General features: G+C 48.3%; 1 protein-coding gene across 1 annotated transcript in view; it reads left to right on the top strand.

Moving 5' to 3' along the window:
- Positions 1-27,711, top strand: part of slc46a3 (solute carrier family 46 member 3) — a 47,349-nt gene extending 19,638 nt beyond the window's left edge. Inside the window, exons 5-6 of the mRNA XM_038818012.1 lie at positions 13,652-13,808; positions 24,264-27,711. Coding sequence (XP_038673940.1) covers positions 13,652-13,808; positions 24,264-24,333 — 227 coding nt within the window. The 3' untranslated portion in view covers positions 24,334-27,711. The remainder of the gene's footprint in view (positions 1-13,651; positions 13,809-24,263) is intronic.
- The last annotated feature ends 41 nt before the right edge of the window (positions 27,712-27,752 follow it).

The following is a 27,752-nucleotide window of genomic DNA, read 5'->3' on the forward strand; positions in this document are numbered from 1 at the left end:
ATTAATTATTATTATATCCTTGACTTGGCGCCAGATCCAAGCAGCCATTGGGAAAGGGGAATTTCAGAGATCACCAGATCTTTGTGGGCAGCTTTCTTCAAGATCTGCAACAAATGCCATTATTTCTGTGCTGACTGCAAAGTCCAGGCCTTTGTGACCTATCTGCTCACGTTTTGTACCCTTTCCGCTCACGTTTTGTACCCTTTCCAAGCTTATGATTGTGGCTTTAATTGGCATAGAGCATACTTACCTGTTTGTGGTAATTTCTTTATTTTCGTATTCCACACCATCTGAAGAGAAGGGGGCATTTCATTAGCATTTTTGATTACTTTCCACACTCGCAAATTCCCTTTGTACCTCCATAGCTCTTAGTCTCTTACCATTAGGAATTTAATAATAATCTTTATTGTCACAAGCAGGCTTTCATCAATGAAGTTACCGTAAAATGCCCCTAGTCGCCACACTCCAGCGCTTCTTCAGGAGCATGGCGGGAGAATTCAGAATGTCCAAATTACAAAACAGCACGTCTTTCGGGACTTGTGGGAGGAAACCGGAACACCCGGAGGAAACCCACACATACACGGGGAGAACGTGCAGACTCCACACAGACCCAAGCCGGGAATCGAACCTGGGACTCTGGCACTGTGAAGCAACAGTGCTAACCACTGTGCTATCGTGCCGCCCAATTGATATTGTATACTGTCCAACTTCACATTGCATAGAAGAATTATCATGGGGTCCCCAGAAGACAAAAGCCACTGGGTGCCACAAGAAGAGAGCAACACTGATCTGCCTTCTGCCAACAGAGAAGATTAGCAAGACTGTTAAAACCATGGTAAAGCTGTCAGTCATAGTTCCGTTGGTAGCAACCATGCCTCTGAGTCAGAAGGTACTGGATTCAAGTCTCATTCCTGAGAATCTATTACATGACTCGGGGAGTGTTCCATTCTGTAATGCATGCAGCCACATACAGGTCAGCACAAGCCATGTTTATTTATAAAGTTACTAATTTAATCAATTGCCAAAGAGTGAAAGAAACATCATTGTTGCTTCTGGTACGCTATCTCCTTATCCAGTTCAACAATGCCAGAAAATTATATTGCATTAACAAACTTAGGGCTAGATTTACTTCCTCCCTGCTGGTGAATTTGAAGGCAGGGCACATTAAACCAGCAGTATTCCGCCTCCTCCCTACCCACATGACCCAGCTCCCCACCCATCCTCCAATTGTGGCCTTTAAGTGGGCCTTCTGCTTTTATCCTGCTGACAGCAGCATTTAATTTGGCAGCAGGAAAGGCCCACATCAAGCAACCAGCCCAGCAGCTTTTCCACCGGGGACTGGTGGCAGACATAAAGTTAAAATAAGGAAATTAGGAGCAGAGGTGTAAGTTTTTTTCCAGAGCAAATACGATCGGAGTAACATGCTTTGATGAGAGGAATTTGGAACTTTGATCTCAATGATAAAACCTGAAGTCTTATCTTTAGATTTCCAAACAATGGGGGCAGCACGGTGGCGCAGTGGTTAGCACTGCTGTCTCACGGCGCCAAGGTCCCAGGTTCGATCCCTGCTCTGGGTCACTGTCCGTGTGGAGTTTGCACATTCTCCTCGTGTTTGCGTGGGTTTTGCCCCCACAACCCATAGATGTGCAGGGTAGGTGGATTGGCCACGCTAAATTGCCCCTTAATTGGAAAGAAATTAATTGGTACTCTAAATTTACATTTTAAAAAGATTTCAAAACCATGAGGGCGAGGTCTGGAACCTCATTTAAATACATCAGCATACCATTAGTAAGCACTCCCGCTGCAAGATCTTTCCCCTCACTGAATAGTCATCGGCATGATGTCTTGCTGGTGTGGTTTACAACAGCTGTACAAAAACAATAACCAGCCAACCTTCCCTCCGAAAGAGGTGTCTAAGGTTCGCGCTCAGGTCATGACCACCCTCAAGGGTTCCAGTTTCAGAGGGGGCAACTGAAAGGATGTGGGCAACGCAGATATGTGCAACATGGGGTAGGGGGGTGGGTGTGTTTGGTCTCGGCATCTCTGGGGGTAGGGGCTTCTCGGTTTGACAGCTGGTGTCCAGGCAGCACTTCCTGTATCCTTGCTGGGCTTGTAGCGATATCATCACTGAGGGATTGTCCTCCCAGAGTAGCAGCTAGAAAGTGGATGGGAACAGGGTCAGCACAGGGGCGACTGTGAAGTCCCTGGATGGGGGTCCCGTGAGATACCAGGCTGCCTGGACAAAGTGGGAACTCTAACAAGGGGTGGTTCACAGCCTCATGAGGGCTGAAGACCCTTAGACAGAGGGGAGGATGGGTGCAGTCAGAATGAACCCCCACATTCAGGCTGCACTTTGAAGCCTGAGAGCATGAGCTGTCTGGAAGGCCACTGGTTATGGAAGCCAGGCTGTCAAGGATTGAGTATAGGTGGTTGGCTGTTCAAATTGGAAGGCTGATTTAATCCACAGCCCATGAGAGCTGGGAGAATGAGGGTCCTAGCTAAGGATGAAGTAGAAACAAACTGTAGACTTCACATGCATCAGGTGTGCTGTGCTTGCCCACAAGGGGAAGCCAGTTGTTTAATCAGCTCCCTTACCTTTCATTGATGCCAATTGTGTCAATTTAGTCAACATTTCCATGCATGTGGGACTTCCGGTGGCGGCGATGTCCGAGTGAGCCGCACATTCGGCGGGCTCTCACTCCGGCGGGCTGATTCCCCGCGATAGCGGGACCACGGACCTGAAGGAAGGCGGCAGCGAAAGTGCTGAGGAGAGGGCTGCGGCACATGGAACAGCGGGAGTCCAGGAGGCAGAAGAGAAGAGAGAAAAAGGGACAGAGGCAAGGACCTGAAGAAACTTACCTGGAACCTAAGATGGCGGACACACGGACCCCAGACTCAGCAATCCAGCTGGCGCTCGATAACATGATCCAGGTAATGAAGTCCAGTTTTGAAGCGCTGAAGCGGGATAGCTTGGACCCAATCCAGAAAGCGGTGGATCAGCTGAACCAGAGGCTGGACGCGCAGGATGTTAAAGTTAAGGCGCTGGGAGAGGTGGTGGAGGAGCAGGCCGATGCGCAGACGGTTGCGGCGCTACAAGTTGACGGGCTGAAGGAGCGGCAGAGAAGATTGCTAGACAGAGTGGAGGAGCTGGAGTCCGCAGGAACAACCGGAGGATGGTCGGCCTCCCGGAGGGGGCTGAGGGAGCTGATGCTGCAGCGTTTGTAGCAGACCTGCTGAAGCAGCTGATGGGGGCCGAAGCCTTTCCGCAACCGCCGGAGCTGGAGGGGGCACACAGAGTGCAGGCGAGGCAGGGGCGGCCGGGCGGACCCTCCCCGCCCGATGGTGATTAGGTTCCACAGGTTCATGGACAAGGAGTGGGTGCTGCGGTGGGCAAAGAGCGCCAGGAGCAGCACGTGGAACAACAGTGTCCTCCGCATTTACCAGGATCTAAGCCAGGAGGTGGCTCGGCGGCGAGCAGCATTTAAGAATGTCAAGGAGGTGCTGTTCAAGAAGCAAGTGAAGTTTGGTCTGCTGTTCCCGGCTTGCCTATGGGTCACGCACCAGGGTCAACACCACTACTTCTCCGAGTCTGAAGAAGCGATGGATTTTGCGAGGGATCAGGGGCTGGTCCCAAAAAGAGGCCCCACGGACGCGAATTAGGGCCCGAGGATTACCGTAGGAAGGTACGCCGAATGGGCCTAGACTGCTGTTCAACGGTTTGCTGGGCCAAAGGTGCCAAGCGGAACATTTGGGACTCTTTCCTTTGTTCATGGACATTGGTTTGGGTTTTTTTTCTCATGTTTTTCTCACAGCCAGTGGATGGCAGGGGTGGGGGTATCGGGGGATGTGGTTAGGTGGGGGGGGGGGGGTTGTTCTGCTGACGTGGGAGGGACTTGAAATAGGTACTGGAAAGGAGGTTGAGGGTGGAGGCAGCCAACGGGCGGGCCAGGAATGGCGCGACGCATGGGCCAGGGGCCGGCCCGAGAAAGGCTATGGCTGACCAGCGTGGTGGGGGGATGGGTTGTGCCCCCCGACCAGGCTGATCACCGGGAACGTCAGGGGACTGAATGGGCCGGTTAAGAGGGCGCGGGTGTTCGCGCACTTGCGGGCCCTGAGGGCGGACGTAATTATGTTGCAGGAGACACATCTGAAAGTGTCTGACCACACCAGGCTAAGGAAGGGCTGGATTAGCCAGGTCTTCCACTCGGACTTGGACTCGAAGTCCAGGGCGGTGGCAATCATGATCAATAAGCGGGTGCAATTTGAGGCGGAGGGCATAGCCGCAGACAGGGGGGGCAGATACCTGATGGTACGGGGCAGATTGGAGGGGAGAAGAGTGGTGCTGGTGAATATATATGCCCCGAACTGGGATGACGTGGACTTCATTAAAAGAGTGCTGGGGAAGATCCCGGACCTGGACTCCCGCAGGCTAATAATGGGGGGGGACTTTAACATGGTCCTTGACCCGGCTTTGGATCGGTCGTGTCCCAGCAATGGCACGGGAGCTGAAAGGGTTTATGGAGCAAATGGGGGGAGTGGACCCCTGGAGAGCTAGACAGCCGACAGGAAGGGGCTACTCATTTTACTCGCACGTCCATAAAGTATATTCCAGGATAGATTTCTTCGTACTAAGCAGGGATTGTATAGGGGAGGTAAAGAACACGGAATATTCGGCAATTACTATCTCAGACCGTGCCTCGCACTGGGTAGACCTGCAGATCGGGGCGGCGAGCTACCAATGCTCGCAATGGAGGCTAGACGTGGGACTGCTGTCGGAGGAGGGGATCTGGGAGAGGCTTCGGAGATGTATGCAAAATTACTTGCAGGTGAATGACACAGGGAGGTCTCAGCGGTGACCCTGTGGGAGGCGCTAAAGGCAGTAGTGCGGGGGGAGCTGATTTCAATTGGGGCCCACAGAGCCAAGGCAGACCGGGCAGAGATGGATAGATTGGTCAGGGAAATGGGTCGGATAGATGAAGAGCATGCGGAGTCCCCGGGGGAGGTTTTACTCAGGGAGAAGCAGAGACTACAGGCGGAACTGGGGGCACTATCCACGAGTAGGGCCGTGGAACAGCTTAGGAAGGCGAGGGGAGTGGTGTACGAGCATGGGGAAAAGGCTAGCAGACAGTTAGCGCAGCAACTCAGGAGGATGGAGGCGGCCAGGGGAATAGGTAGAGTGATGGATGGGGAGGGGCGCAAAGTGGAGGACCCGGCAGGATTGAATAAGGTATTCCGGGACTTCTATCGCAAGCTGTATACTTCGGAGCCGCCGGAAGAACCGGAGGAGATGAAAAGGTTTCTGGACGGGTTAACCTTCCCAACAGTAGGTGGGGGGCGAGTGGATGAGCTGGGGGCCCCGATTAGAGTGGAGGAGGTATTGGGGGGCCTAAAGGCCATGCAGTCGGGGAAAGCCCCGGGGCCGGATGGATACCCAGTAGAGTTCTATAGGAAGTTTTCTGAGCTGGTGGGCCCGGTCTTGGCGAGGGTTTTCAATGAGGCAAGGGACAGAGGACCCTGCCGCCGACAATGTCGCAAGCCACTATATCACTGATATTGAAGCGGGGTAAAGACCCGGAGGCGTGCGGGTCCTACAGGCCAATCTCCCTGATTAATGTTGACGCCAAGCTCCTGGCAAAGGTACTGGTGGTTAGAATGGAGGACTGCGTACCGGAGGTGATTGGGGAGGACCAAACTGGGTTCGTGAAAGGTAGGCAGCTGGCGGCCAACCTGAGAAGATTACTTAATGTGATAATGATGCCCCCGGTGGGCAGGGAGGTGGAGGTAGTGGTGGCGATGGACGCCGAGAAGGCCTTTGACCAGGTGGAGTGGGACTATCTATGGGAGGTGCTCGGACGGTATGGGTTCGGGGAGGGACTGGTGGATTGGATCAAATTATTATATCAGGCCCCGAGGGCCAGCGTCAGGACTAACAGAGAAGTGTCGGAGTACTTTAGGCTGTACCGAGGGACCAGACAGGGCTGCCCGCTCTCCCCGCTGCTGTTTGCGCTGGCCATAGAGCCGCAGGCGATTGCGCTGAGAGCCGCAGAGGGATGGAAGGGGATGGTGAGGGGCGGGGTAGAACATAGGGTCTCTCCTTACGCAGACGACCTGCTCCTGTATGTGTCGGACCCAGTGGCCGGGATGGGAAGTATACTGGGAATGTTGAGGAAGTTCGGCCAGTTTTCAGGATACAAATTAAAGACGGCCAAGAGTGAAATGTTTGCGGTACAGGCAAGGGGCCTGGAGAACAGATTGAGAGGGCTACCGTTTAGGCTGGTTGAGGAAAATTTCCGGTATTTGGGACTCCAGGTGGCACGAGACTGGGGCAGGCTGCACAAGTTAAATTTGGCCAGGGTGGTGGAGCAAATGAAGGGAGAGTTTCGGAGATGGGATGCACTCCTGCTGTTGCTGGCAGGGAGGGTGCAGACTGTAAAGATGACAATCCTCCCTAGATTTCTGTTTGTTTTTCAGTGCCTCCCTCTCTTTGTCCCACAGTCCTTCTTCAAAAGAGTTAACAGGATGATCATGAGCTTTGTCTGGGCGGGAAAATCCCCGCGGGTGAAGAAGGCGATGCTGGAGAGGAACCGCAGCGAGGGAGGGCTGGCTTTGCCGAGTCTGATTAATTATTACTGGGCGGCCAACATCGCTATGATAAGGAAGTTGATGGTGGGTACGGGGTCTATCTGGGAGCGGGTGGAGGCGGCTTCGTGCAGGGGCTCCATCTTGGCAGCCCTGGTCACGGCTCCTCTACCGCTGCCGCCGGCCAAGTACTCCACCAGCCCGGTAGTGGTGGCGACCCTGCGGATATGGGGCCAGTGGAGGAGGCATGTAGGGGAGACGGGGGCGTCTGTCTGGGCGCCAATCTGCGACAACCATCGATTTGCCCCCGGGAGTATGGATGGGGGGTTTTGGACATGGCGGCGGGCGGGGGTGGGCGATATGTTCCTGGAAGGGAGCTTTGCGAGTTTGAGGAGCTTGGAGGAGAAATTTGGGCTGGTAAGGGGAAATGATTTTAGGTACCTACAGTTGCGGGACTTTGTTCGTAGACTGGTCCCATCTTTCCCACACCTCCCGCCAATGGGGATCCAAGACAGAATAGTCTCTAGGGGGGAAGAAGGGGAGGGTAGAGTCTCTGGTATTTATAAGGTGCTCATGAGGGAGGAAGGGACCCAGACGGAGGAACTGAAACTTAAATGGGAGGAGGAGCTAGGCGGGGAAATGGAGGACGGGCTGTGGGCAGAGGCCCTGAGTAGGGTAAATTCGACCGCGACATGTGCCAGGCTCAGGCTGATTCAATTTAAGGTCGTTCACCGGGCCCATATGACGGTGGCTCGGATGAGCAAATTCTTTGGGATAGAGGACAAATGCGCTAGGTGCGCGGGAGGACCGGCGAACCACGTTCACATGTTTTGGGCATGCCCTATGCTTAGGGGGTACTGGGAGGGATTTGCGGGCGTCATGTCCCGGGTGCTAAAAACAAGGGTGGCGATGGGTCCAGGGGTCGCAATTTTTGGTGTTTCGGAAGACCCGGGAATCCAGGGGGAGAAAGAGGCCGATGTTTTGGGCCTTTGCTTCCCTTACAGCCCGGCGACGAATGCTATTGGCGTGGAGGGACTCAAAGCCCCCGAAGACTGAGTTGTGGCTTGCGGACATGTCGAGTTTCCTGGGTATGGAAAAAATTAAGTTCGCCTTGAGGGGATCTGTACAGGGGTTCGCCCGGAGGTGGCAACCATTTATTTACTTCTTTGCGGGAGAGTGAGCGTCAGCAGGGGGGGGGGGGGGGTAAGAGTAGAGTAGAAGGGACAAAATGGCGGGTAGTACCGGTGGGAGAGGAGCGGGCTTGTGCAGTATATTCCGATTGAAGTATTGAAAGTACATGGATTTTTGCCTTTTTTTGTTGGCTTTCTTTCTGTTGATGTCTGTAACTGTTTACCTGTTCATTTAATCTTTTTTTTTAATATAAATGTTTTTTATTGGGTTTTTGAACAAAGTATATTTACTGTTATGAACACAAAATAGAATATATATATATATATATATACATAGAGGAGAAGAGAACACGCACAAAAAAAACAAACAACAAAAAAAGTTAAAATAAAATAACTGATAGGGTATTATGCGCTAGCTCAACAGCAGCAGCTCTGCACAATTGGCAATATTGTTTTTTGCACATCAGTAGGCATCTGTTTGTGTGGTGGGTGTGGAAACTGAGGGGGTACATATACATTTAGGCACCGGGGAAACAATTACAGAGGACAATGCGCGAAGGGATCTAGTGTTGGTGTTGTCGCTTGCTACTCCCGGACGGTTTTCGCTGTCGTTGTCGTCTTGTGTTCATCTTCGCTTCAGCCGTTCGTCCTGTCTTTGGCCCGGATTTCCCTTGTTCTCTGCTCCTGTAGATGCCAAGTTTGTTATCGTTTCCTGTGCTTTCCTTCCGGCTGTAATTCCCTTGCCTCTCTCTCCCCCCCCCCGCCCCCCCAACCTCTCTGGTTCCCCTCTATTGTTCCCTGTCTCCTCCTTCATCTCTTCCTCCCCCTTCTCCTGTGGTTCGCCTTTCTTTTCTCTTAGGTTCAGACCCCCCCCCTTATGGCGGGCGATCAGCAAGGCGGAGGCAAAGGCAAGGGCATCCGCCCTCCTCCCCAGGAATAGATCTGGCTGGTCTGATATCCTGTAGACTGCCACTTTCGGGCATGGCTCCACCCTCATCCCCGCCACTTTGGACATTGCCTCGAAGAAGGCTGTCCAGTACCCCGCAAGTCGGTGGCAAGACCAGAACATGTGGGCATGGTTGGTCGGGCCTCCTTGGCACCATTCACATCTATCTTCCACCTCCGGAAAGAACCTACTCGTACGAGTTCTTGTTAAGTGGGCTCTGTGTACCACTTTTAGTTGCGTCAGGCTGAGCCTTGCGCACATGGAGGTAGAGTTGACCCTATGCAGTGCTTCGCTCCAGAGTCCCCACCCTATTTCAATCCCCAGGTCTTCCTCCCATTTCTTTCTTGTTTCGTCCAGTACGGTGTCGGCCCTTTCTACCAGTCAGTCACACATGTCGCTACAGTTTCCTTTATCTAGGATGCTTGTGTCCAGTAACTCTTCCAGTAATGTCTGTCATGGCGGTTGTGGGCACGTCCTTGTCTCCTTTTGTAGGGGGTTTTTGAGTTGCTCGTTCACCCGGCTAGCTGGAATTTCTCTGTCAGTTTGCCCATTGTTGCGATCCTGCCGTCCGTGTATGGGTCCCTGGCTGTCAGTGTTTCTCTGTCCTTGACAATCCTGATTCTTTTGCTGTCAGTCTGGTCTCAATAAAATTTGAGGTATCAATTATTTTTTATTTTAACCAGCTAGCTGGGTGACTCACTCTATTGGGAGAGCAGGACACAACCATGTCTCCTGGATCTTCAACAGCGAGTGAACAAAGGGACAAAACATTTCTGGACAGATACATTCAAGTTGCATCAAATTTCACATACATACGACCAAATAGGGCAACAGTAATGAATGCAAAATTCCCATAGGCTATCCCTATACACTTCTTGACCTGGCCATATACCCTGATTGGATCATTTCACATTCCTCAGCCCTGGGCTCACTTCACATTCTTCAGCCCTTGGGGGGGCCCCTTTCACTCGGCATTCTCATCCGAGCAACTGCCCCTCCCCCCTTCCTGGCCATGCTTTGCTCAGTTCCTTTGTTCCGGCTCCTATACCCGGGTATCCTCTATATTATCCTAACTAATTATCCCATTTTGTATCACATTCGTTTGTTCAATTCCTCATCCTGTCCCCACTTTTTAAAGGTGGCGTCAGTCAGCGCTGGTGTGAACCTATGGTTGTTGCAGATGGGAGCTTTGTCCGACATTTTGGTCAGGCCAAATTGCTGCTGTAGTTGGTTCCAGGACTGGAGGGTGGCTATCACCGCCGGGCTGCTGGACTGTTTTTTGGGTGGGGATGGGAGTGCTGCCGTGGCGAGGGCCCGGAGGGAGGTCCCCTTGCAGGAGGCCTCTTCCGTAAGCCTTGGGGATGTAGATTGGGGTGGATCTAAGTAGGAAAACGTACCTGAGCAGCATATCCATTTTGATCGTCTGGATCTCTTTCCAGTCTACCAGTCTATTTGGGCTATTTGGATCACCAGGTAGTGGATTTGTGTCGGGTTTGTTTAAACGGCAGTCCCATTAGTGCTGCCACCCCCCCCCCCCCCCCCCCCCCCCCCCCCGCCCCTTGTGGGATGTACCGCGAAGATCTCGCTTTTGCTCATGTTGAGTTTGTAGCCCGAGAACGCGTTAAACTCTTTCAGGAGCACGATGATTCCGTCCATGCTGCTTTGTGGGTCCGAAATGTCGAGGAGCAGGTCACCTGCATAGAGTGAGACTCTGTGCTCTCTGCCGCCCCTTTGGATCCCCCTCCAGTCTTTTGCTGCTCTGAGAGCGATTGCTAATGGTTCGATCGCTAGAGCGAACAGCAGCGGGGACAGTGGGCATCCTTGTCTGCTGCCCCTGCGCAGCTGGAAGTATCGGGAGTTGGTCTTGTTGGTCCGTACGTTCGCCATGGGAGTGTTGTATAGGAGTTTTACCCAGGAGGTGAACCCTGTTCCAAGCCCGAACCGCTCCAGTACCTCTGAGGTATTTCCATTCGACCCTGTTGAAGGCCTTTTCTGCATCTAGGGAGACGACCACCTCTGGTGTTCTCTCTCCTGATACAGTAAGAAGTCTTACAACACCAGGTTAAAGTCCAAAAGGTTTGTTTCAAACACGAGCTTTCGGAGCGCTGCTCCTTCCTCAGGTGAATGGAGAGGTATGTTCCAGAAACATTTATATAGACAAATTAAGAGAGGCCAGACAATGCTCCTGATGGGGTCATTAACACGTTTAGCAGGCGCCTGATGTTCGAGGTTAGCTGCCTTTGGCAAAGCCCGCCTGGTCCTCTGCGACCACCTCTGTTACGCAGTCTTCTAGCCTTTTGGCTAGGATTTGGCCAGTCAATCTGGCATGCGTGGATGGTGAGAGAGCGGCGATGTGAGGAGCAGGGGAGTGGTGGGTGGGGGGGACCATGAGGAGTGGTGGGTGGGGGGAGAGTGGTACAGGACCACATGAGATGGCTGCCAGAGATGGCATGAGATGGCTGCCAGAGATGGCATGAGATGGCTGCCGGTCCCACCCACGGCTCACCCCCGCCTCGGGCTTCCCGGCGACGAAGGATGCATTCAGCGGGAAATCCAATTGACAACGGTGGTGCCAGAAGATCCCGCTGGCGGGCCTACTCTGCTGCCGAAAACACTTGACGGGTTGCGCAGAAAGTCCCGGCCTAATTTTCCCGGGACGAGTGAATCAGAGACAAGCTATCACCAGCGCAGTGTGAAACACGTGGAAAAAATAATTTTTTGTTGAGGCTTTTTTCCCTGCAGTGCCGATGTGATTCTCCCCGGATTTCATCGCCAGGACTGACACTTTGAAAAAATATTGCACCCAAGTGTGGACCCTGGACTTTAGCAAAATGGTGAAACCCTAAACTGGATATTCCATTGGCGGGATCCTCCACTTCACCGGCAGGGTACTCAAGCCCATGGATTTCCCATGGAGGTGCCCACAATGGGCAACCCCATTGGCCGGCTGCCAGGACGGAGGACCCTTCTGTTGGCAGTGGCGTGTTGCACCAGAAAACTGGTGCGGCGGCGGGACGGAGAATCCTGCCCGCTGTTTCTGTTGTTTTTTTTCTCTTATGAAATATCTTTGCTGAGGGGAAAGTTAAATTCTCATTCACTTGTGCTTTGACTGAAACTTTTGGGTTTGTCTTCAGGGTGTTTTCTGTGTCAGCTGTGACTCAGGCTAGCCCTCTTGGCTCTGAAGGCAGAAGGTGATTGGTTCAAGCTTGACTTTTGAATCATGAGCACAAATTCTCGGCTGAAACTTCAATACATCATTGAGGGAGTGCTACACTATTGGAGGTGCTTTATTTCAAAAGAGACGTTAACCTGAGGCAGCTCTTGCATCGATGTAAAAGATGCCATGACACTGTTTCGAAGAAGTGCAGCAGAATTCTCCCACTTGTCTGAATGAATTGCTCACTGTTACTGTAAATTGGTCTGTCTGTGATTTATACTTCCTTCAGATAGCGCTGATGTTTTTACTCTGAAAAGTAGCCTGTGTACTGATAGCTCCTCTCACAATCTGGCACAGCAAAAGATTCCTAACTTTGTATGTTGCAAGTGAATTTCTGAGCCTGGCTTTGGCAGGCCGCGCCAGGATTGAACTGTTTCTTCAAAACAAGACGGTCTTCATGTTTCAGCAGCTAATCAAACAAGGTGTATCATCGTTGCCAAACTGATACTTAGTTTATGGATGGCACGGTAGCACAGTGGTTAGCACCGTTGCTTCACAGCACCAGGATCCCGGGTTCAAATCCCGGCTGGGTCACTGTGCGGAGTCTGCACATTCTCCCCGTGTCTGCGTGGGTTTCATCCGGGTGTTCAGGTTTCCTCCCACAAGTCCCAAAAGACATGTTGTTTGCTAATTTAGACATTCTGAATTATCCCTCCGTGTACCCGAACAGGTGCCGGAATGTAGCGACTAAGGAATTTTCACAGTAACTTCATAGCAGTGTTAATGTAAGCTCAGTTGTGACACAAATAAAGATTAGTATTGTTCCGTTCAACTATGCCATCAATGTGTCCTTTTTCAGTGACACAAAATGCGCTGCAACATTATTAAACATACATCTATACCTAGATTTTTAATGGATTAATATTTGATTTATAATGATGGGCTTTACTGGGCAGCTGGTGGTTAGTGGTAATTTCGCTGGATTAATAATCCAAAAATTCTCTGGGATAGGGCTGCTGGTAGAACTCCAGTTCAGTTAATAAATGGAATATAAAGCCAATCTCCGTAATGGCGATCATGAAACAATCATTGATTGCCATAAAAAACATTTCTGGTACACCATGTGCTTCTGGAGAAGGAAATCTGCCATCCTTGCCTGGTCTGGCCTACAAGTGATTCGAGGTCCACAACAATGCAGTTGGCTCTTAACTGCCCTCTGAAATTATGTAGCCAGGTCAGTTCAGCGGGGGGGGGGGGGGGGGGGGGGGGGGGGGCTTGCCAGTGATGCCCATATCCCATGAAAGAATGTTTAAAATATGAAATAAAAAAGATAATTTCACTCCAACATTCAATGTTGATTGTTGGGGCTGCATATTAGAAGTTTGGGCATATTCCGGCCAATGATTTTCATTAATCAATCATTAGGAAATAACAGGTGTTCTTGATGTGCCATCTCAGTCGATGAGATTCTCTGCTAGGACCATGATTTTGTAAAATGATCACCATTTTAGGAGGAAAAGGGCTGTGATACCATAGTGGTTAATTAAGGTACTATTGGATCCATCAAGAGCTTCCTATCATCCCGTCTACACAATGATTCAGTGTAGAAACTTCTAGATTTTTTTTTTACACTTAGAATCCGCAGTATAGAAACAAGCCATCTGGTTGGCTCTGCCAGTTTTATATTCCACAAGTACCTCCTCCCTCTTCCCATCGTACATCAAAAAAATTGGGCCTTTTTTATTTGTTGAAAAGGTATACCTGTGATGTTCAAGAGATTGATGTTCAAGAGATTTGTGCATAATTAAAATTGTTTTATTTTCCTTTGTTTATTTGCAGGTGTTCTCTTTGCCTGTGTTGCCTGTCTTGAAAATGTGGGTGGTACCCTTTCCTCTACAATTTTCAATAATGTATATGCTGCCACTGTCGAAGGATTTGCAGGCTTCAGCTTTTTGCTCGCAGCATGTTTATCCCTCATTCCAGTTTTTATCTTATGGTAAGTTGTAGTGTGATCCATCTCAACAGGACAGAAGGTGCGGGCATCCGGCCAGTAAGGCCTTTGCAGGTTCTTTGAAAGGGTTATCCCACTAGCCCCACTCCCTTGCCTTGCCCTTGCCCTTGCCTCCTTTATCTGCAAATGAATCTCCTTCAGTATTTAACTAATTTCTCTCTGAATGTTACTATTGCACCACTTTCAGGCGTTCCCAATCACAACAACTTGCTTTTTTACCCACATTGCTTTTTTTTTTACCCAAGTTCCTCTCATCTCCCCCTTGTCCTTTTTGCCAACTATCCTGCGGCTGCTTGCCTTTTATTAGCCAAAGCATAGAGTTTAAGAGCAGGGGGTGGTTATGCAGGAACTAAAATGTTGGTTAGGTCACAACTAGAGTATTGTGTGGAATTCTGGAATCCACTTTACAGGAGGGATGTGATAGCACTGGGAAGAGGGCAGAGGCGATTTACCAGGATGTTGCCTGGGCTGGAGAGTTTTAGCTATGAAGAGAGATTGGATAGCGTGGGGTTGTTTTCCTTGGAGCAGAGGAAACTGAAGTGGGGGGGGGGCATGTTTGAGGGGTATAAATAGAGCAGACCGGAATAAACGTTTCCCCTTGGTGAAGGGATCAATGACCAGGGAGCAGAGACTTAAGGAAAGGTCAGGCAGTTTAGAGTGGATGTGAGGAAAATCTTTTTCACCCAGAGGTGGTAGGAGTCTGGAATTTGCTGCCTGAAAGGGTGGTGGAGGCAGAGACCCTCATAACATTTAAGAAGTATTTAGATGTGCACTTGCTATGCCAAGACATACATACAAAGCTATGAGCCAAGTGCTGGAAATAGGGATTTTGACCGGCACAGATGTGATGGGCCGAAGGGCTTTTTCTGTGCTGTAGACTTCCATGACTCTACCTTCCTATCTGTCAATGGAAATAGCCCAAATAGAAATGACATCTACCTTTCCTGCCAACTTATTCCATTAAAAATTCCTATGTCAACATTTATAATGGAAATTGCCCTCTTTAAAAAATATGTTCATGGGATTCAGGCATCGTTGACCAAACCAGCATTTACTGCCCATCCCTAATTGCCCTTGAGAAGGTGGTGGTGAACTGAGTTCACATGGTGTAGGTACCTCCACAGTACTGAGTGAGGGAGTTCCCGGTTTTTGGCCCAGAGACAGTGAAGGAGTGGTGATATAGTACTAAGTCCAGATGCTGTGTGGCTTCGAGGGGAAGTTACAGGTGATGCTATACCCATAACATCTTGTTGCCCTTGTCATTTTAGGTGATAAAGGTTGCTAGTTTAGAACATGCTGTCAAAGGAGTCTTTGCAAACTGCTCTGGTGCATTGGGTAGATGTTACACATTGCTACCACTCTGTTGGTGGTGGAGGGAGTGAATGGTGAATGTGATGGTTAGGTGCCAATTAGGTGGTCTGCTCTTTTCTGGATGGCGTTGAGCATCACTGGTGTTGTTGGAACTGTACTCACCCAGGCAAGTGGAGAGTATTTCATTACACTTTTTTTTTTAATAAACATTTTATTGAGGTATTTTTTTAGTATTATAACAACAACACAATAAACAATGTACATGAAACTATAAACATAGTGCAAAAGCCATCTCCCTCCCTTACAGATCCCACCTTTATTAACCCCCTACTGTAAGCTAAACTAACACCCCCCCCCCCCCCTCTGCTGACTATTAATTTTCCGCGAAGAAGTCGACGGACGATTGCTACCTCCGGGCGAACCCTAACAGTGACCCTCTCAAGACAAACTTGATTTTCTCCAAACAGAGAAAGCTAGCCATGCCAGATAACCATAACTATGACTTCAGGGGCTTTGAGTCCCTCCAAGTTAATAGTAGCCGTCTCCGGGCTACCAGGGAAGTAAAGGCCAGAACATCTGCCTCTTTCTCCTCCTGGATTCCTGGATCTACAACCCGAAAATTGCCACCTCTGGACTCAGCACCATCCTTGTTTTTAACACCGTGGACATGACATCTGCAAACCCCGGCCAAAATCCCCTAAGCTTCGGACATGTCCAGAACATGTGGACATGGTTCGCTGGTCCTCCCGCACATTTTGCACACCTGTCTTCCACCCCAAAGAATCTGCTCATCTGGGCCACTGTCATGTGAGCCGGGTTAATTGTATCAGGCTGAGCCTGGCACATGTTGCGGACGTGTTGACTCTACTCAACACGTCCGCCCGTAGACCATCCTCTATCTCTCCTAACTCCTCTTCCCACTTGCGCTTCAGCTCCTCGGTCTGCATCTCCTCTGATTCCATTACACTTCTGACATGCCTTGTAGATGGTGGACAGGCTTAGGGGGGGTCAGGAGGTGACTTACTCTCTATAGGATTCCTAGCCTTTGACCTGCCCTGGAAGCCACAGTATCACTACTATGTCTAGTCCAGTTCAGTTTCTGATCAATGGTAACCCCCCAGGATGTTGATTGTGTGTGTGCGTGTGTGTGGGGGGGGGTGTTCAGCAATGGTAATATCATTGAATGTCAAGGGGCGGTGGTTAAATCCTCTGTTGTAGAAGATGGTCATTGCATGGCAGTTCTGTGATGCAAATATAACTTGCCACTTGTCAGCCTAAGCCTGGATATTGTCCAGGTCTTGCTGCCCGGACAGGCGCCGGAACGTGGCGACTAGGGGCTTTTCACAGTAACTTCATTGAAGCCTACTCGTGACAATAAGCGATTTTCATTTTTCATTTTCATTTAGACCTGGACTGTTTCATTATCTGAGGAGTCGCAAATGGTGCTGAAAATTGTGCAGTCATCTGTGAACATCCCCACTTGTGACCTTATGGTGGAAGGGAGGTCATTGATGAAGCAGCTGAAGATGGTTGGCCAGGACACTGCCCTGGGGAACTATTGCAGTGATATACTGGAGCTGAGATGATTGACCTCCACCACAACCATCTCCCTTTGTGCCAGCTATGACTCCAACCAAGGGAGAGTTTTCCCCCTGCTTCCCATTGACTCCAGTTTTAGCTAGGGCTCCTTGATGCCATACTCAGTCAAATGCTGCCTTGATATCAAGGGTAGTCACTTTCACCTCACCCCTGGCATTCAGCTCTTTTGTTCATGTTTGAAACAAGGCTGTAATGAGGTCAGGAGCTGAGTGACCTTGGCGGAACCCAAACTGGGCATCTGTGAGCAGGTTATTGCTGAGTAAATGGCACTTGATAGCACTGTTGATGACTCCTTCCATCACTTCGCTAATGATGGAGAGTAGACTGATAAGGTGGTAATTGGCTGGGTTGGCTTTGTCCTGTTTCTTGTGTAGAGGACATATCGGGGCAATTTTCCACATTGCCAGCTAGATGTGAGCGTTGTAGCTATACTGGAACAGCTTGCCTCGAAGTGCAGCAACTTCTGGAGCACAAGTCTTCAGTACTATCGGTGGAATATTGTCAAGGCCCATAGCCTTTGCAGAATCTGATGTTTTATCTGAATTGGTCTAACATCGACTGCAACTGGATGCAGTGAAACCAGAAACAGGCTTCCGACACAGGAGATGGTCCAACACTGTTTTATTGAACTTGCTGATTGCTGTACATAATCTGCTGTGGGTTGGCACTCTATTAACCTAACTGATAACCTGACTAGCTCTCTACCACATGGTGATGATGTTCACTGGCTTGTGCACTGTGACTATCTCAGTAGCCGTGTCCTGTGAAAGAGGCAGAGTGGGCTTTATAGTGGTGGTATCCTGTCTGGTGATTGGTTGTTCTGTGTCGTGTGTGTTCATTGGTTATCCTGTGTGTCAATCACTGCCTGGCTGCATCTCATGATATACATGAGTGGCTATTATGACAGTATCCAGTGTCTTCAGAAATTTCTTAAGATCACATGGAGTGAATTGTATTGGCTGATGATTGGGGACCTCTGGAGGAGACCAAAATGGATCATCCATTCGGCACTTCTGCATAAAGATTGTTGCAAATGTCGAAGCCTTGTCTTTTGCACATATATTCTGGGCTCCCACATCATTGAGGATGGGAGTATTTGTGGAGCCTCCTTGTCCAGTGAGATATATGCTTCAGCAACCACTGCAGAGGCTACAATGCAGGTCTTTGCACCTCTGCTTAATATTTTGATTGTTGTCATTCAGACATTGGTCTGCAACCTCATCTCTTTCATGTAAAGGTTGATTGGTCAACATAATCAAACCAGTAAACTATTGATTGTGAGTTGAGCACCAGAAGCAGCTGTATAGCTTTGAATTCTGCTGCTCATCAGCTGAGCAGACATGATGTATAAAGTCCTGTAATTTATGTTGCAGTAGATGATGGTATTCTGGTTCCATAGCACTTTCACAGGGCTGTACTAAAAGTATTTTTTTAAATAGAAAGTTATGAATGAATGACTTTTTTTAATAAACAAAAAACTTTTCCACAAGTTATAGGGTTAATTGGTTGTGGACATTTATTAGAACATAGAACAGTACAGCACAGAACAGGCCCTTCGACCCTCGATGTTGTGCCGAGCAATGATCACCCTACTTAAACCCACGTAACCGGTATACCCGTAACCCAACAATCCCCCCATTAACCTTACACTACGGGCAATTTAGCATGGCCAATCCACCTAACCCGCACATCTTTGGACTGTGGGAGGAAACCGGAGCACCCGGAGGAAACCCACGCGCACACGGGGAGGACGTGCAGACTCCACACAGACAGTGACCCAGCCGGGAATCGAACCTGGGACCCTGGAGCTGTGAAGCATTGATGGGTGAATGGGCATGGAAATGTCATAGGTTGGCATAGAAGTTTTTTTATTCGTTCATGGGATGTGAGCATCGCAGGCTGTGCCAGCAATTATTGTCCATCCCTAATTACCCTTGAAGGGACAAGTTGAGAGTCAGCCACATTGCTGTGTGTCTGTAATCACATGTAGACCAGACTAGGTAAGTATGGTGGATTTCCTTTCCTAAAGGACATTAGTCAACCAGATGGGTTTTTACAGAAATTGACAATGGTTTCATGGTCATCATTGGACGTTTAATTATTTTATTGAGTTTAAATTCCATTGACTGCCATGATGGTATTCGAACCCGGGTCCCCAGATCATTACCCTGGGTCTCTGGATTACAAGTCCAGTGACAATACCACTATGCCCCCCCCTCTCCCCCCCCCCCCCCCCCCCCCCCCCCCCCCCACATGTGGGGCCATGAATGTTGAAGAAGGGCACAGGTTGGCAAGTGGGCATTGGTAAGACCTTTTGCCTTTCAAAATGTTCCTTTGTCCAGACTAGGGTTCATGATCCCTCTGGATTGGATTGGAGTGGATTTGTTTATTGTCACGTGTACCGAGGTACAGTGAAAAGTATTTTTCTGCAAGCAGCTCAACAGATCATTCATGGGAAGAAAAGGGAATGACCTTGAGTGACCTTGAACAACAAGTCTTTAAAAAGCTGGCCCAACTCCATTCCATGAAAATTGACAGGGACTGGAAAATGTCTATTCCTACTCTGGAGCTAACCAGGTTGGGAATGCAGGGTGCAGGCTAGAGACCCTCGCTAGTCCAAACTCCTTTTCCCCGCTAGTGAAATTGGGGGTGCTGGGATTGGGGCCAGGTATTATGGAATCAGGTCCCAGCTGCCAGGAAGATGGAAGCCTTCGACAATGTAGGGGGAGTTCCCCCTCTCCCTCGCTTCATCATATGCCCCCACCAACTATGACCCCTGGTCCTCCCCAAACGTCTTACAACGCTCTACCGGGGACCTATCGGGCCGCAGGGCCTGCCTTGCATGCATCGCCTCCATGCCTTCCATCACCTCCCTCAACCCAATTGGGGCCCCCACAACATGAATCAGCTCCTCCTCCACTTTGGGGAAACTCCAACCCATCCAGGAACAGTCGTATCCCCTCCACCCCAGCCGGCGGCTCTGACTCGTAGAGCCTCCATAAAAGGTCACAAACACCTGATTCACCCCCTCCGCGTCCAACACCACTATAACCTTATCACCTCTAACTCCACCAATTACCCTCTTTCCCCCTCCCCCATACTCCCTGAACTAATGGGCCAACATCCTACTCGCCTTTTCCCGGTACTATACACAGTCCCTCTGGTCCTCTGCAATTGTTCCACCGCCCTCCCCTTAGAAATTAGCCCAAACTCCATCTGGTGCCTTTGCCTTACTTTCAATAAACCCGTCTCCGAATCCCTCCTATCGACCCTCGAAATCTCATCGACCAGCCTTTACCCGTCCTCCCGCTCCGCCTTCTCTCTGTGCACCCGAATCAATGTAAACTCCGCACACACCCCCCATACACCCTGTCTTGAGTGCGTCCCATAATGTGACGGCTGTGACCTCCCCTGTGTCGTTCAACTTCACGTAGGCCCGAAAGACAGCCCTCACCAGCTCACACACCACCTCATCCGCCAGCAAACCCACATCTAGCCTCCACGGCAGCCGTTGTGCCTCCTCTGAGCCACCCTCAAAACACTCGATGTGGCGCGTGATCGGAAACCACAATTGCCGAGTGGTCATCCTCACCAGCAGCGCCTTGTCCATCACAAAAAAGTCAATCCGGGAGTACACCTGGTGCGTATGGGAGAAGTGTGAAAACATCTTCGCCCTCGGCCTCCCAAACCTCCGTGGGTCCACCTCTCCCCATGCGCTCCATGAAGCCCCTCGGCTCTCTCTCCATTGCCGACACCCTCGACGACTTCAGGCTCGACTGGTCCAGGCTCGGATCTAAAATCCCCCCCCCCACCCCCCCCCCCCCCCCCCCCCCCCCCCCCCCCCCCCCCCCCCCCATAATGAACCGATGCGCGTCCGAGTCTGGAATTTTTCCCAACACGCTCCTCGTAAAATCCACATCATCTCAATTCGGAGCATAAACGTTTACCAAAACAACCAGCATCCCCACTAACTTCCCATTAACCATCACATACCATCGGCCAAAATGCTCCCCACCTCGAACACAATCCTCTTGTTGACCAGCACCCCCTCATCTTCATATCCAACCCCAGATGGAACCCCTTCCCCCACCAATCCCTTTCTCAGCCTTGTCTGATCTCCCCCCTTTTGGTGCATCTCCTGCAAAAATGCCGTGTCTGCCTTCAGACGCCTCAGATGTGTGAAAACATGGCCCATTCAGCCCGCTCACATTCAACATGACTAGTCTGATTGGAGGGGGGGGGGGGGGCTTTCCGCCCCCTTTCCCCTGCTAATCAGTCATATCCCTTTTTTGGGCCAGTTCCCTGCCCGCATCATGTGTCTCTCCAGGCCTGCCCTCAGATGTCCACCGCCAGCGATCCCTTCGCGGCTGCGTCACACCAACCATACCCTTGACAGCAACCCCCCCCCCCGAACAAAAAACAACCCCCCCCCAAACACCTGCCTCCTGGCAACCTCCACTTCACTCCCGTTAAGTAGCCTCTTTTCCTTATCCAAAAAGCAAAGCAGCCGCATCACCAACTGTGGCCGCCTCTTGGTCCACCTCGAGATGCCGATCAAAGGCCCCCTCCCCCATCACCTTCTCCAACATTCTCGCCACATGCACAGCGGCTTCTGCACCTTCAGTGCCAGCAGAGCAGGCATCCCGACAAACATTTTGCCTCCTGGAGCGGTTCTCCAGGTCCTCCACCTTCTCCCTCAGCCTCTTCTGACTTTGCCACATAATTTTCAATTCCGCCGTAAATTAGGCCATCTGCTCCTCATGCTCCCCACCACCTGCTCCACTTTCTGAATCGCCCGTCCCTGGGACTGTAGCCTCTGCTCGACTCGCTCAATCCCAGATCGCAACAGCTCCACCACCTTGGCCAGGTATTCGAGGGTGCTTTCCTCTGCTTTTGGAACTTGTTGTTCAAGAACTCCACCAGCTTCTCTGTCGACCACTGAGTGGGCAGCGGGCCATCCGCCATCTTTACCTACGGCGCGCTACAAAAACTCTCCTACTCCACCTGCTCTTTCTTCCTCATCCGCTGATCCAGCCACACTAGAGGAATATTATCATCGCTTGGCACTCCTGCACCTTTTGCCCTCAAATACTACATCCTTTGGATGGAGAAAGATCGAAAAAATCCACCTTGAGCGGGAGCCACCAAATGTGCGACCACTCACTACTTGGCCGCCACCGGAAGTCTTTTAATTGGAGCCTCAAATAGGCAAACTGTCTGCCGACTTCCATGGAGCAGGCAGCCGATCTGCCTTGCAGTCTGCCGCTGGGAAACCTTCCCGATTGTAGCAAGCAGGAGCCATCCCAATGTAGCTCCCTGCTATTTTACCAGCTCCCCATCTCCATTCCCAATCCCCAAGGGCCAGTAAAATTCAGCCCTATTTCTTCAAAATATACATAACTGAAACCTCGTTCTGTGAAATTTGCATCTAAAAAAACATTGGCCTGAAGTTTCTGTTCATTTATGGTTTTCATTTTGGCTCAGTGAATCTGATTGGCTGAAATTATTGAGAAATTTTAAGCATATGTTGTATTCAGTGCAACTTGAGATTCTGCCATTGTTGTGCTCATTTTGGAAAACGTCACACTAGAAGCTAATCCCGACCCCAAAAATGGATACCCGTCCAAGCTGAATTGAGAGCTTTCACTGATTGTGCCTGTTTACAGGCCTTTTGGAGAGGCTACAAAACGTAAGCTGAAACTTTTGTGTGCAAAGACACATGTGGGTATGTTTTGAAAGTTTTTGAATGATTTTTTAAATGTACGAAGGAGCTCACTACTGTGCCCCGATCTAACTGAAAATCATTTTCTGAAGTGATTTTCAGTTATTTAAAAGCATGTTTCAGGGCGGCACAGTGGTGGGGTGGTAAGCGCTGCTGCCTCACGGCGCCGAGTACCCAGGTTCGAGCCTGGCCCCGGGTCACTGTCCGTGTGGGGTTTGCACATTCTCCCCATGTCTGCCTGGGTCTCACCCCCACAACCAAAGGTGTACTAGCTAGATGGATAAAGAATTAGCTGGACAACAGGAGACAGAGAGTAGTGGTGGAAGGGAGTGTCTCAAAATGGAGAAAGGTGACGAGTGGTGTTCCACAGGGATCCGTGCTCGGACCACTGTTGTTTGTGATATACATAAATGATCTGGACAAAGGTATAGGTGGTCTGATTAGCAAGTTTGCAGATGATACTAGGATTGGTGGAGTTGCAGATAGCGAGGAGGACTGTCAGAGAATACAGCAAAATATAGATAGATTGGAGAGTTGGGCAGAGAAATGGCAGATGGAGTTCAATGCAGGCAAATGCGAGGTGATGCATTTTGGAAGATCTAATTCAAGAGTGGACTATACAGTCAATGGAAGAGTCCTGGGGAAAATTGATGTACAGAGAGATCTGGAAGTTCAGGTCCATTGTACCCTGAAGGTGGCAACGCAGGTCGATAGAGTGGTCAAGAAGGCATATAGCATGCTTGCCTTCATTGGACGGGGCATTGAGTACAAGAGTCGGCAGGTCATGTTACAGTTGTATAGGACTTTGGTTAGACCACATTTGGAATACTGCATGCAGTTCTGGTCGCCACATTACCAGAAGGATGTGGATGCTTTAGAGAGGGTGCAGAGGAGGTTCACAGGATGTTGCCTGGTATGGAGGGTACTAGCTATGAAGAAAGGTTGAGTAGATTAGGATTGTTTTCATTGAAAAGACGGAGGTTGAGGGGGGACCTGATTGAAGTCTACAAAATTATGACGGGTATGGACAGGGTGGATAGCAACAAGCTTTTTCCAAGAGTGGGGTGTCAATTACAAGGGGTCACGATTTAAAGGTGAGAGGGGGAAAGTTTTAGGGAGATGTGCGTGGAAAGTTTTTTAGAGGGTGCTGGGTGCCTGGAACGCTTTGCCAGTGGAGGTGGTAGAGGCGGGCACGATAGCATCATTTAAGATGCATCTAGACAGATATATGAACGGGCGGGGAACAGAGGGAATTAGATCCTTGGAAAATAGGCGACAGGTTTAGATAAAGGATCTGGATCGGCGCAGGCTGGGAGGGCCAAAGGGCCTGTTCCTGTGCTGTAATTTTCTTTGTTCTTTGGGTAGGGTCGGTGAATGGGTCACGCTAAATTGCCCCTTAATGCAAAAAAAGAATTGGGTACTCTAAATTTAAAAAAAAAAATCAGGTTGCACAGATGGTGGGTGGATCAACAGTGTGATTTAAAATGTTTACTTTATGTGATAATCCATTTCAACTGTATGAATTAAACTTAACCAAATCACCATTCTTCAAAAATTCAAGGACTTTTTAAAAGAATTTTATTTTTCAAATTTACATTTTAAAACATTGAACGACTGTGCATTTTCCACGGCAGGTTTTGCGTTTGGTAATTTCCAAATGAGCTTGAGTGGAAACCGGGGGGGGGGGGGGGGAGGAGTTAAAAACACTTTCCAAAATGGTTGCAACTACGTTGGAGTCACTGATTGTGCCCAAAGCAGAACTCTACCCCATTATTTCTAATATATTCTTATGTTATATGTTCTTTCAGTTTCTTGCTCTGCTGGAGACCTCAAGAGGAAGATTACACCGGGCTGATTATCAGTGACGACAGCAGTTAGTGCTTGCAGAGTTTTCAGTCAGATTGCAGTTAGATTAACCTGTTTGGCCACTTTCAAAGCCTCATTGTGTGCCAATCTGTCTGCTTGTTCATGTTATGCAACAATAGGATGTTTGCGAAGTTCGACATGTAGTTAGAAACTGCTGTTTGGAACAAATACTATCAGTATCAGAAAATATCCAATAGGTATTCATTGCAATTCAAACTGATTCGTTAAGCCTTTTGACAGAGTATATGAACTTCCTGAGACACGACAAATAAAGTGTAAGCAAAAAGCAAAATACTGGAGATGCTGGACATCTGAAAACAAAACTGTTGTACCCATTCTAATGTTTTTATATATGGATGTGAAGAATGTTTTTATATTACATTCTTGTTATAAAATGTTTTTTCCGTCAGTTGTCAGGAGGAATCTTGGAACGCTTTTCTTTCACTGTCTTTGACTGACGGGATGAAAATTCATCGGGCTGTGATGGGTTGTAAGTGAGATTAATTTTCACAGTTTCAACTCCGCGCCTCAGGAGGAAACAACCCAACTCTTCAATAATTGAAATTAAAGGGGCTGAAATGTTCTATTGTTTGAGATTGGATGGGATTTTAAATGAACAAACTGCTAACAATTTCACAAAGGCACATCTTTGCAAGTGTGATTTGGTTAACATTGAATTGGATTTGCTATCAGTTGGCCTAATAACCTAGAAGACCCCAACTTGGTTGCAATGCCCTTCATTATTTGTTCTGCCTCCTATCTGATAAAATTTCCACACTAAAAAAGTTTACATATTTTACCCGTGTCAAGTTATTCATAAATATTATAAACCAGCAATAGTCCCAATATCAACCTCACTATCGAAGGTTATCATTTATTACAAAGCGCTGTTTTCTGCTAGATGACAATTTTGTATTCAATGCCATACCTTACAGCTTGTCATGGTGTTCCTTAATCACCAATGTGCACGGTTGACAAAATAAAATCAAAAAATTCAAATATATAAATATATTTCCTTGCCCGTCATGTCAGGAAAGTAAGACATTCTCATTTCAGTCGGTCCAGTGTCAACATGAACCACTCTGGTTGTGTTTAGCACCTACTCTATCTCCAATTGTCCTTTTAAATTTTGACACAATAGAATGCCCTTTGTTCTGTCAAGGGAACCAGCCAATGTAACCAGTGAAAAAGAATTCAAAGCCATCCAGGGGCTTTTCACAGTAACTTCATTGAAGCCTACTTGTGACAATAAGCGATTATTATTATTACTATTATTATTATTATCCTGCAGAACTATGGGATGTATGGGAACCCGTACTTCTGGGTTTTCTGAACTCAAACAATGTCCCTCCACACAGAATGCACCTCCGGGCTCATATCCAGCCCATGTCTGCCTAATTAGATAGATATTGTAGATCCGTCAGCACTATAACACAACCATTGAGTTCTTCGTGTTCTGGCAAATATTCTGTCCCCAATCAATACAACAAAAATATATAAATTGCTCATTATTTGAAATGCTTCTGGGAAATATAATATGTTATGTACAGGCAATACCTTCTATCTATAAGATCATTTCCAACCTTAAAATGCTTAACGTGTCTTATTTTTTTGGAATATATGTCAATAACCACAGTCATTTTGTCATGAATTTGTAGTTTGGCTCCACATTTATAGATAAGGGGGTTGCAATAAATCACAGAAGTGTTTGTGAGTCTTAAGGTATCAGATGTAATATTCCTGCTAAGCTGCTCACACGCAGCGCCACAGCCTGGAGGGTAGACTTTGTTATCCATGAAGTACCACGTAAACATTTGCAGGCACTGCACTTTGGGGTGGGGGGAAAAACTGGCTGCACACAACAGGATTTTGCAGGGATCATTGGCCAGATGTTTTGCTGCTCATCTAGACTTGCAAATTTCATTGGCTTGGATAGCGCAATACATTTTAGAATTCATTTTGGTGAGAAAAATGTTACATTGTAATGCTAGTGCAGCACCATTCACACCTGAGAATCACAGAATATTACAGCACAGCTAGAGACCATTCAGCCCACCAAGTCTGCACCAACCCTTTGGAAAAGCAGCCAAGTCCCACTCTCCCACTGTTTCCTCATATCCCCCAACTTTTTCCTCCAAGTATTTTTATCCAATTTCCCTTTAAAGCCTATATTGAATCTGTTTCCACCAGCCTGTCGGGCAGTGCATTTCAAATACAGACCACTTGTTGCATTAAAGGCTTTTCCCCTCATGTAGTCTCTTCTACCTTCTTTGCCGTCTGATCCTTCGACCATCGGAAACAGCTTCTCTCTATTCACTTTATTTAAACCCATCATGCATTTAAATAACTCCATCAAATCTTCTCTTGGATTTGTTTGCTCTCAGAGGTACAGCCCCAGCTTTTGGCTTGTATCCAAGTACCTCTAACCTCTAGCGCTGGAACCATGCTAAAGAATCAATTCTGCACCCTCTACCAGGCCATCACCTTCATACAGCCGGTGCCCAGAATTGGACACACTATTCCAATTGGGGTTGAACTATTGTATTATAAAGGTTCAATTGACATGTTTGCTCTTGTGGATGTATGTACTCGGGACAAACTCATGTGTGCTGTTCCTCCATTTTTCAATTTTCTTTCATGCGATGTGAGCGTAAGGCCAGCATTTGTTGTCCATCTCTCATTACCCCCTGAGAAGGTATTAAATGTGAAACCCAGGAAAATATTGTTTTGAGATGTAAGAACCTTTATCACTGCTGAGCTGATGTACAAATTGAGGGAGAGTTCTGAAGTAGTAAAGTGTGACCTCTTGTTAGTTCCACAAAACTTGCTAAATTCTTTCTTTCCATTTCCTCAAATTGACCAACTTGTGTTAAATTGTGTTTCTGTTTTACTAATTTTTAGGTTCATAAAATAATAAAAACAGTATTTACAGTGTACAGTAAGTCTTCCAAGCCATATTAGGAAAATATAAAACATGGTTTTTTTCTCACATTACTCATTCATAAATATGTTAACAAATTATTCATAATTTTAGACATGTACAAGGGTGAACACACGTAAGACATTTATTTTCAAACTTACAATGTATTGTACCTCAGCAACTAATGGGGACTTCACAAATGTTTTCTGCATAATCAAGAAAGATGTAAATTATTCAATTTTAGAAGCTAGCTGTACGATTATTAATGTATTTTCAATGAGTGTGAACTACAAAAATAAGATGTTAGATTAATCTTGAGAATATGTGATAGATTTGTGTTTCTCTTCTGTATTGAACTCTTTATACCTATTTTAACCCTGTATCAATTTGGGGCAGCAAATGCAGTGTTCGTTGCTTACAGATTAATAAAACCACTTACAAGCTCCAATAAATAAGCCTCTTACAAGCTACAATAAGATACACTTTGCACTTTTTTATATTTGTAACAATG

The sequence above is a fragment of the Scyliorhinus canicula genome, chromosome 14 (assembly GCF_902713615.1).
Source record: "Scyliorhinus canicula chromosome 14, sScyCan1.1, whole genome shotgun sequence".
Lineage (NCBI taxonomy): Eukaryota > Metazoa > Chordata > Chondrichthyes > Carcharhiniformes > Scyliorhinidae > Scyliorhinus > Scyliorhinus canicula.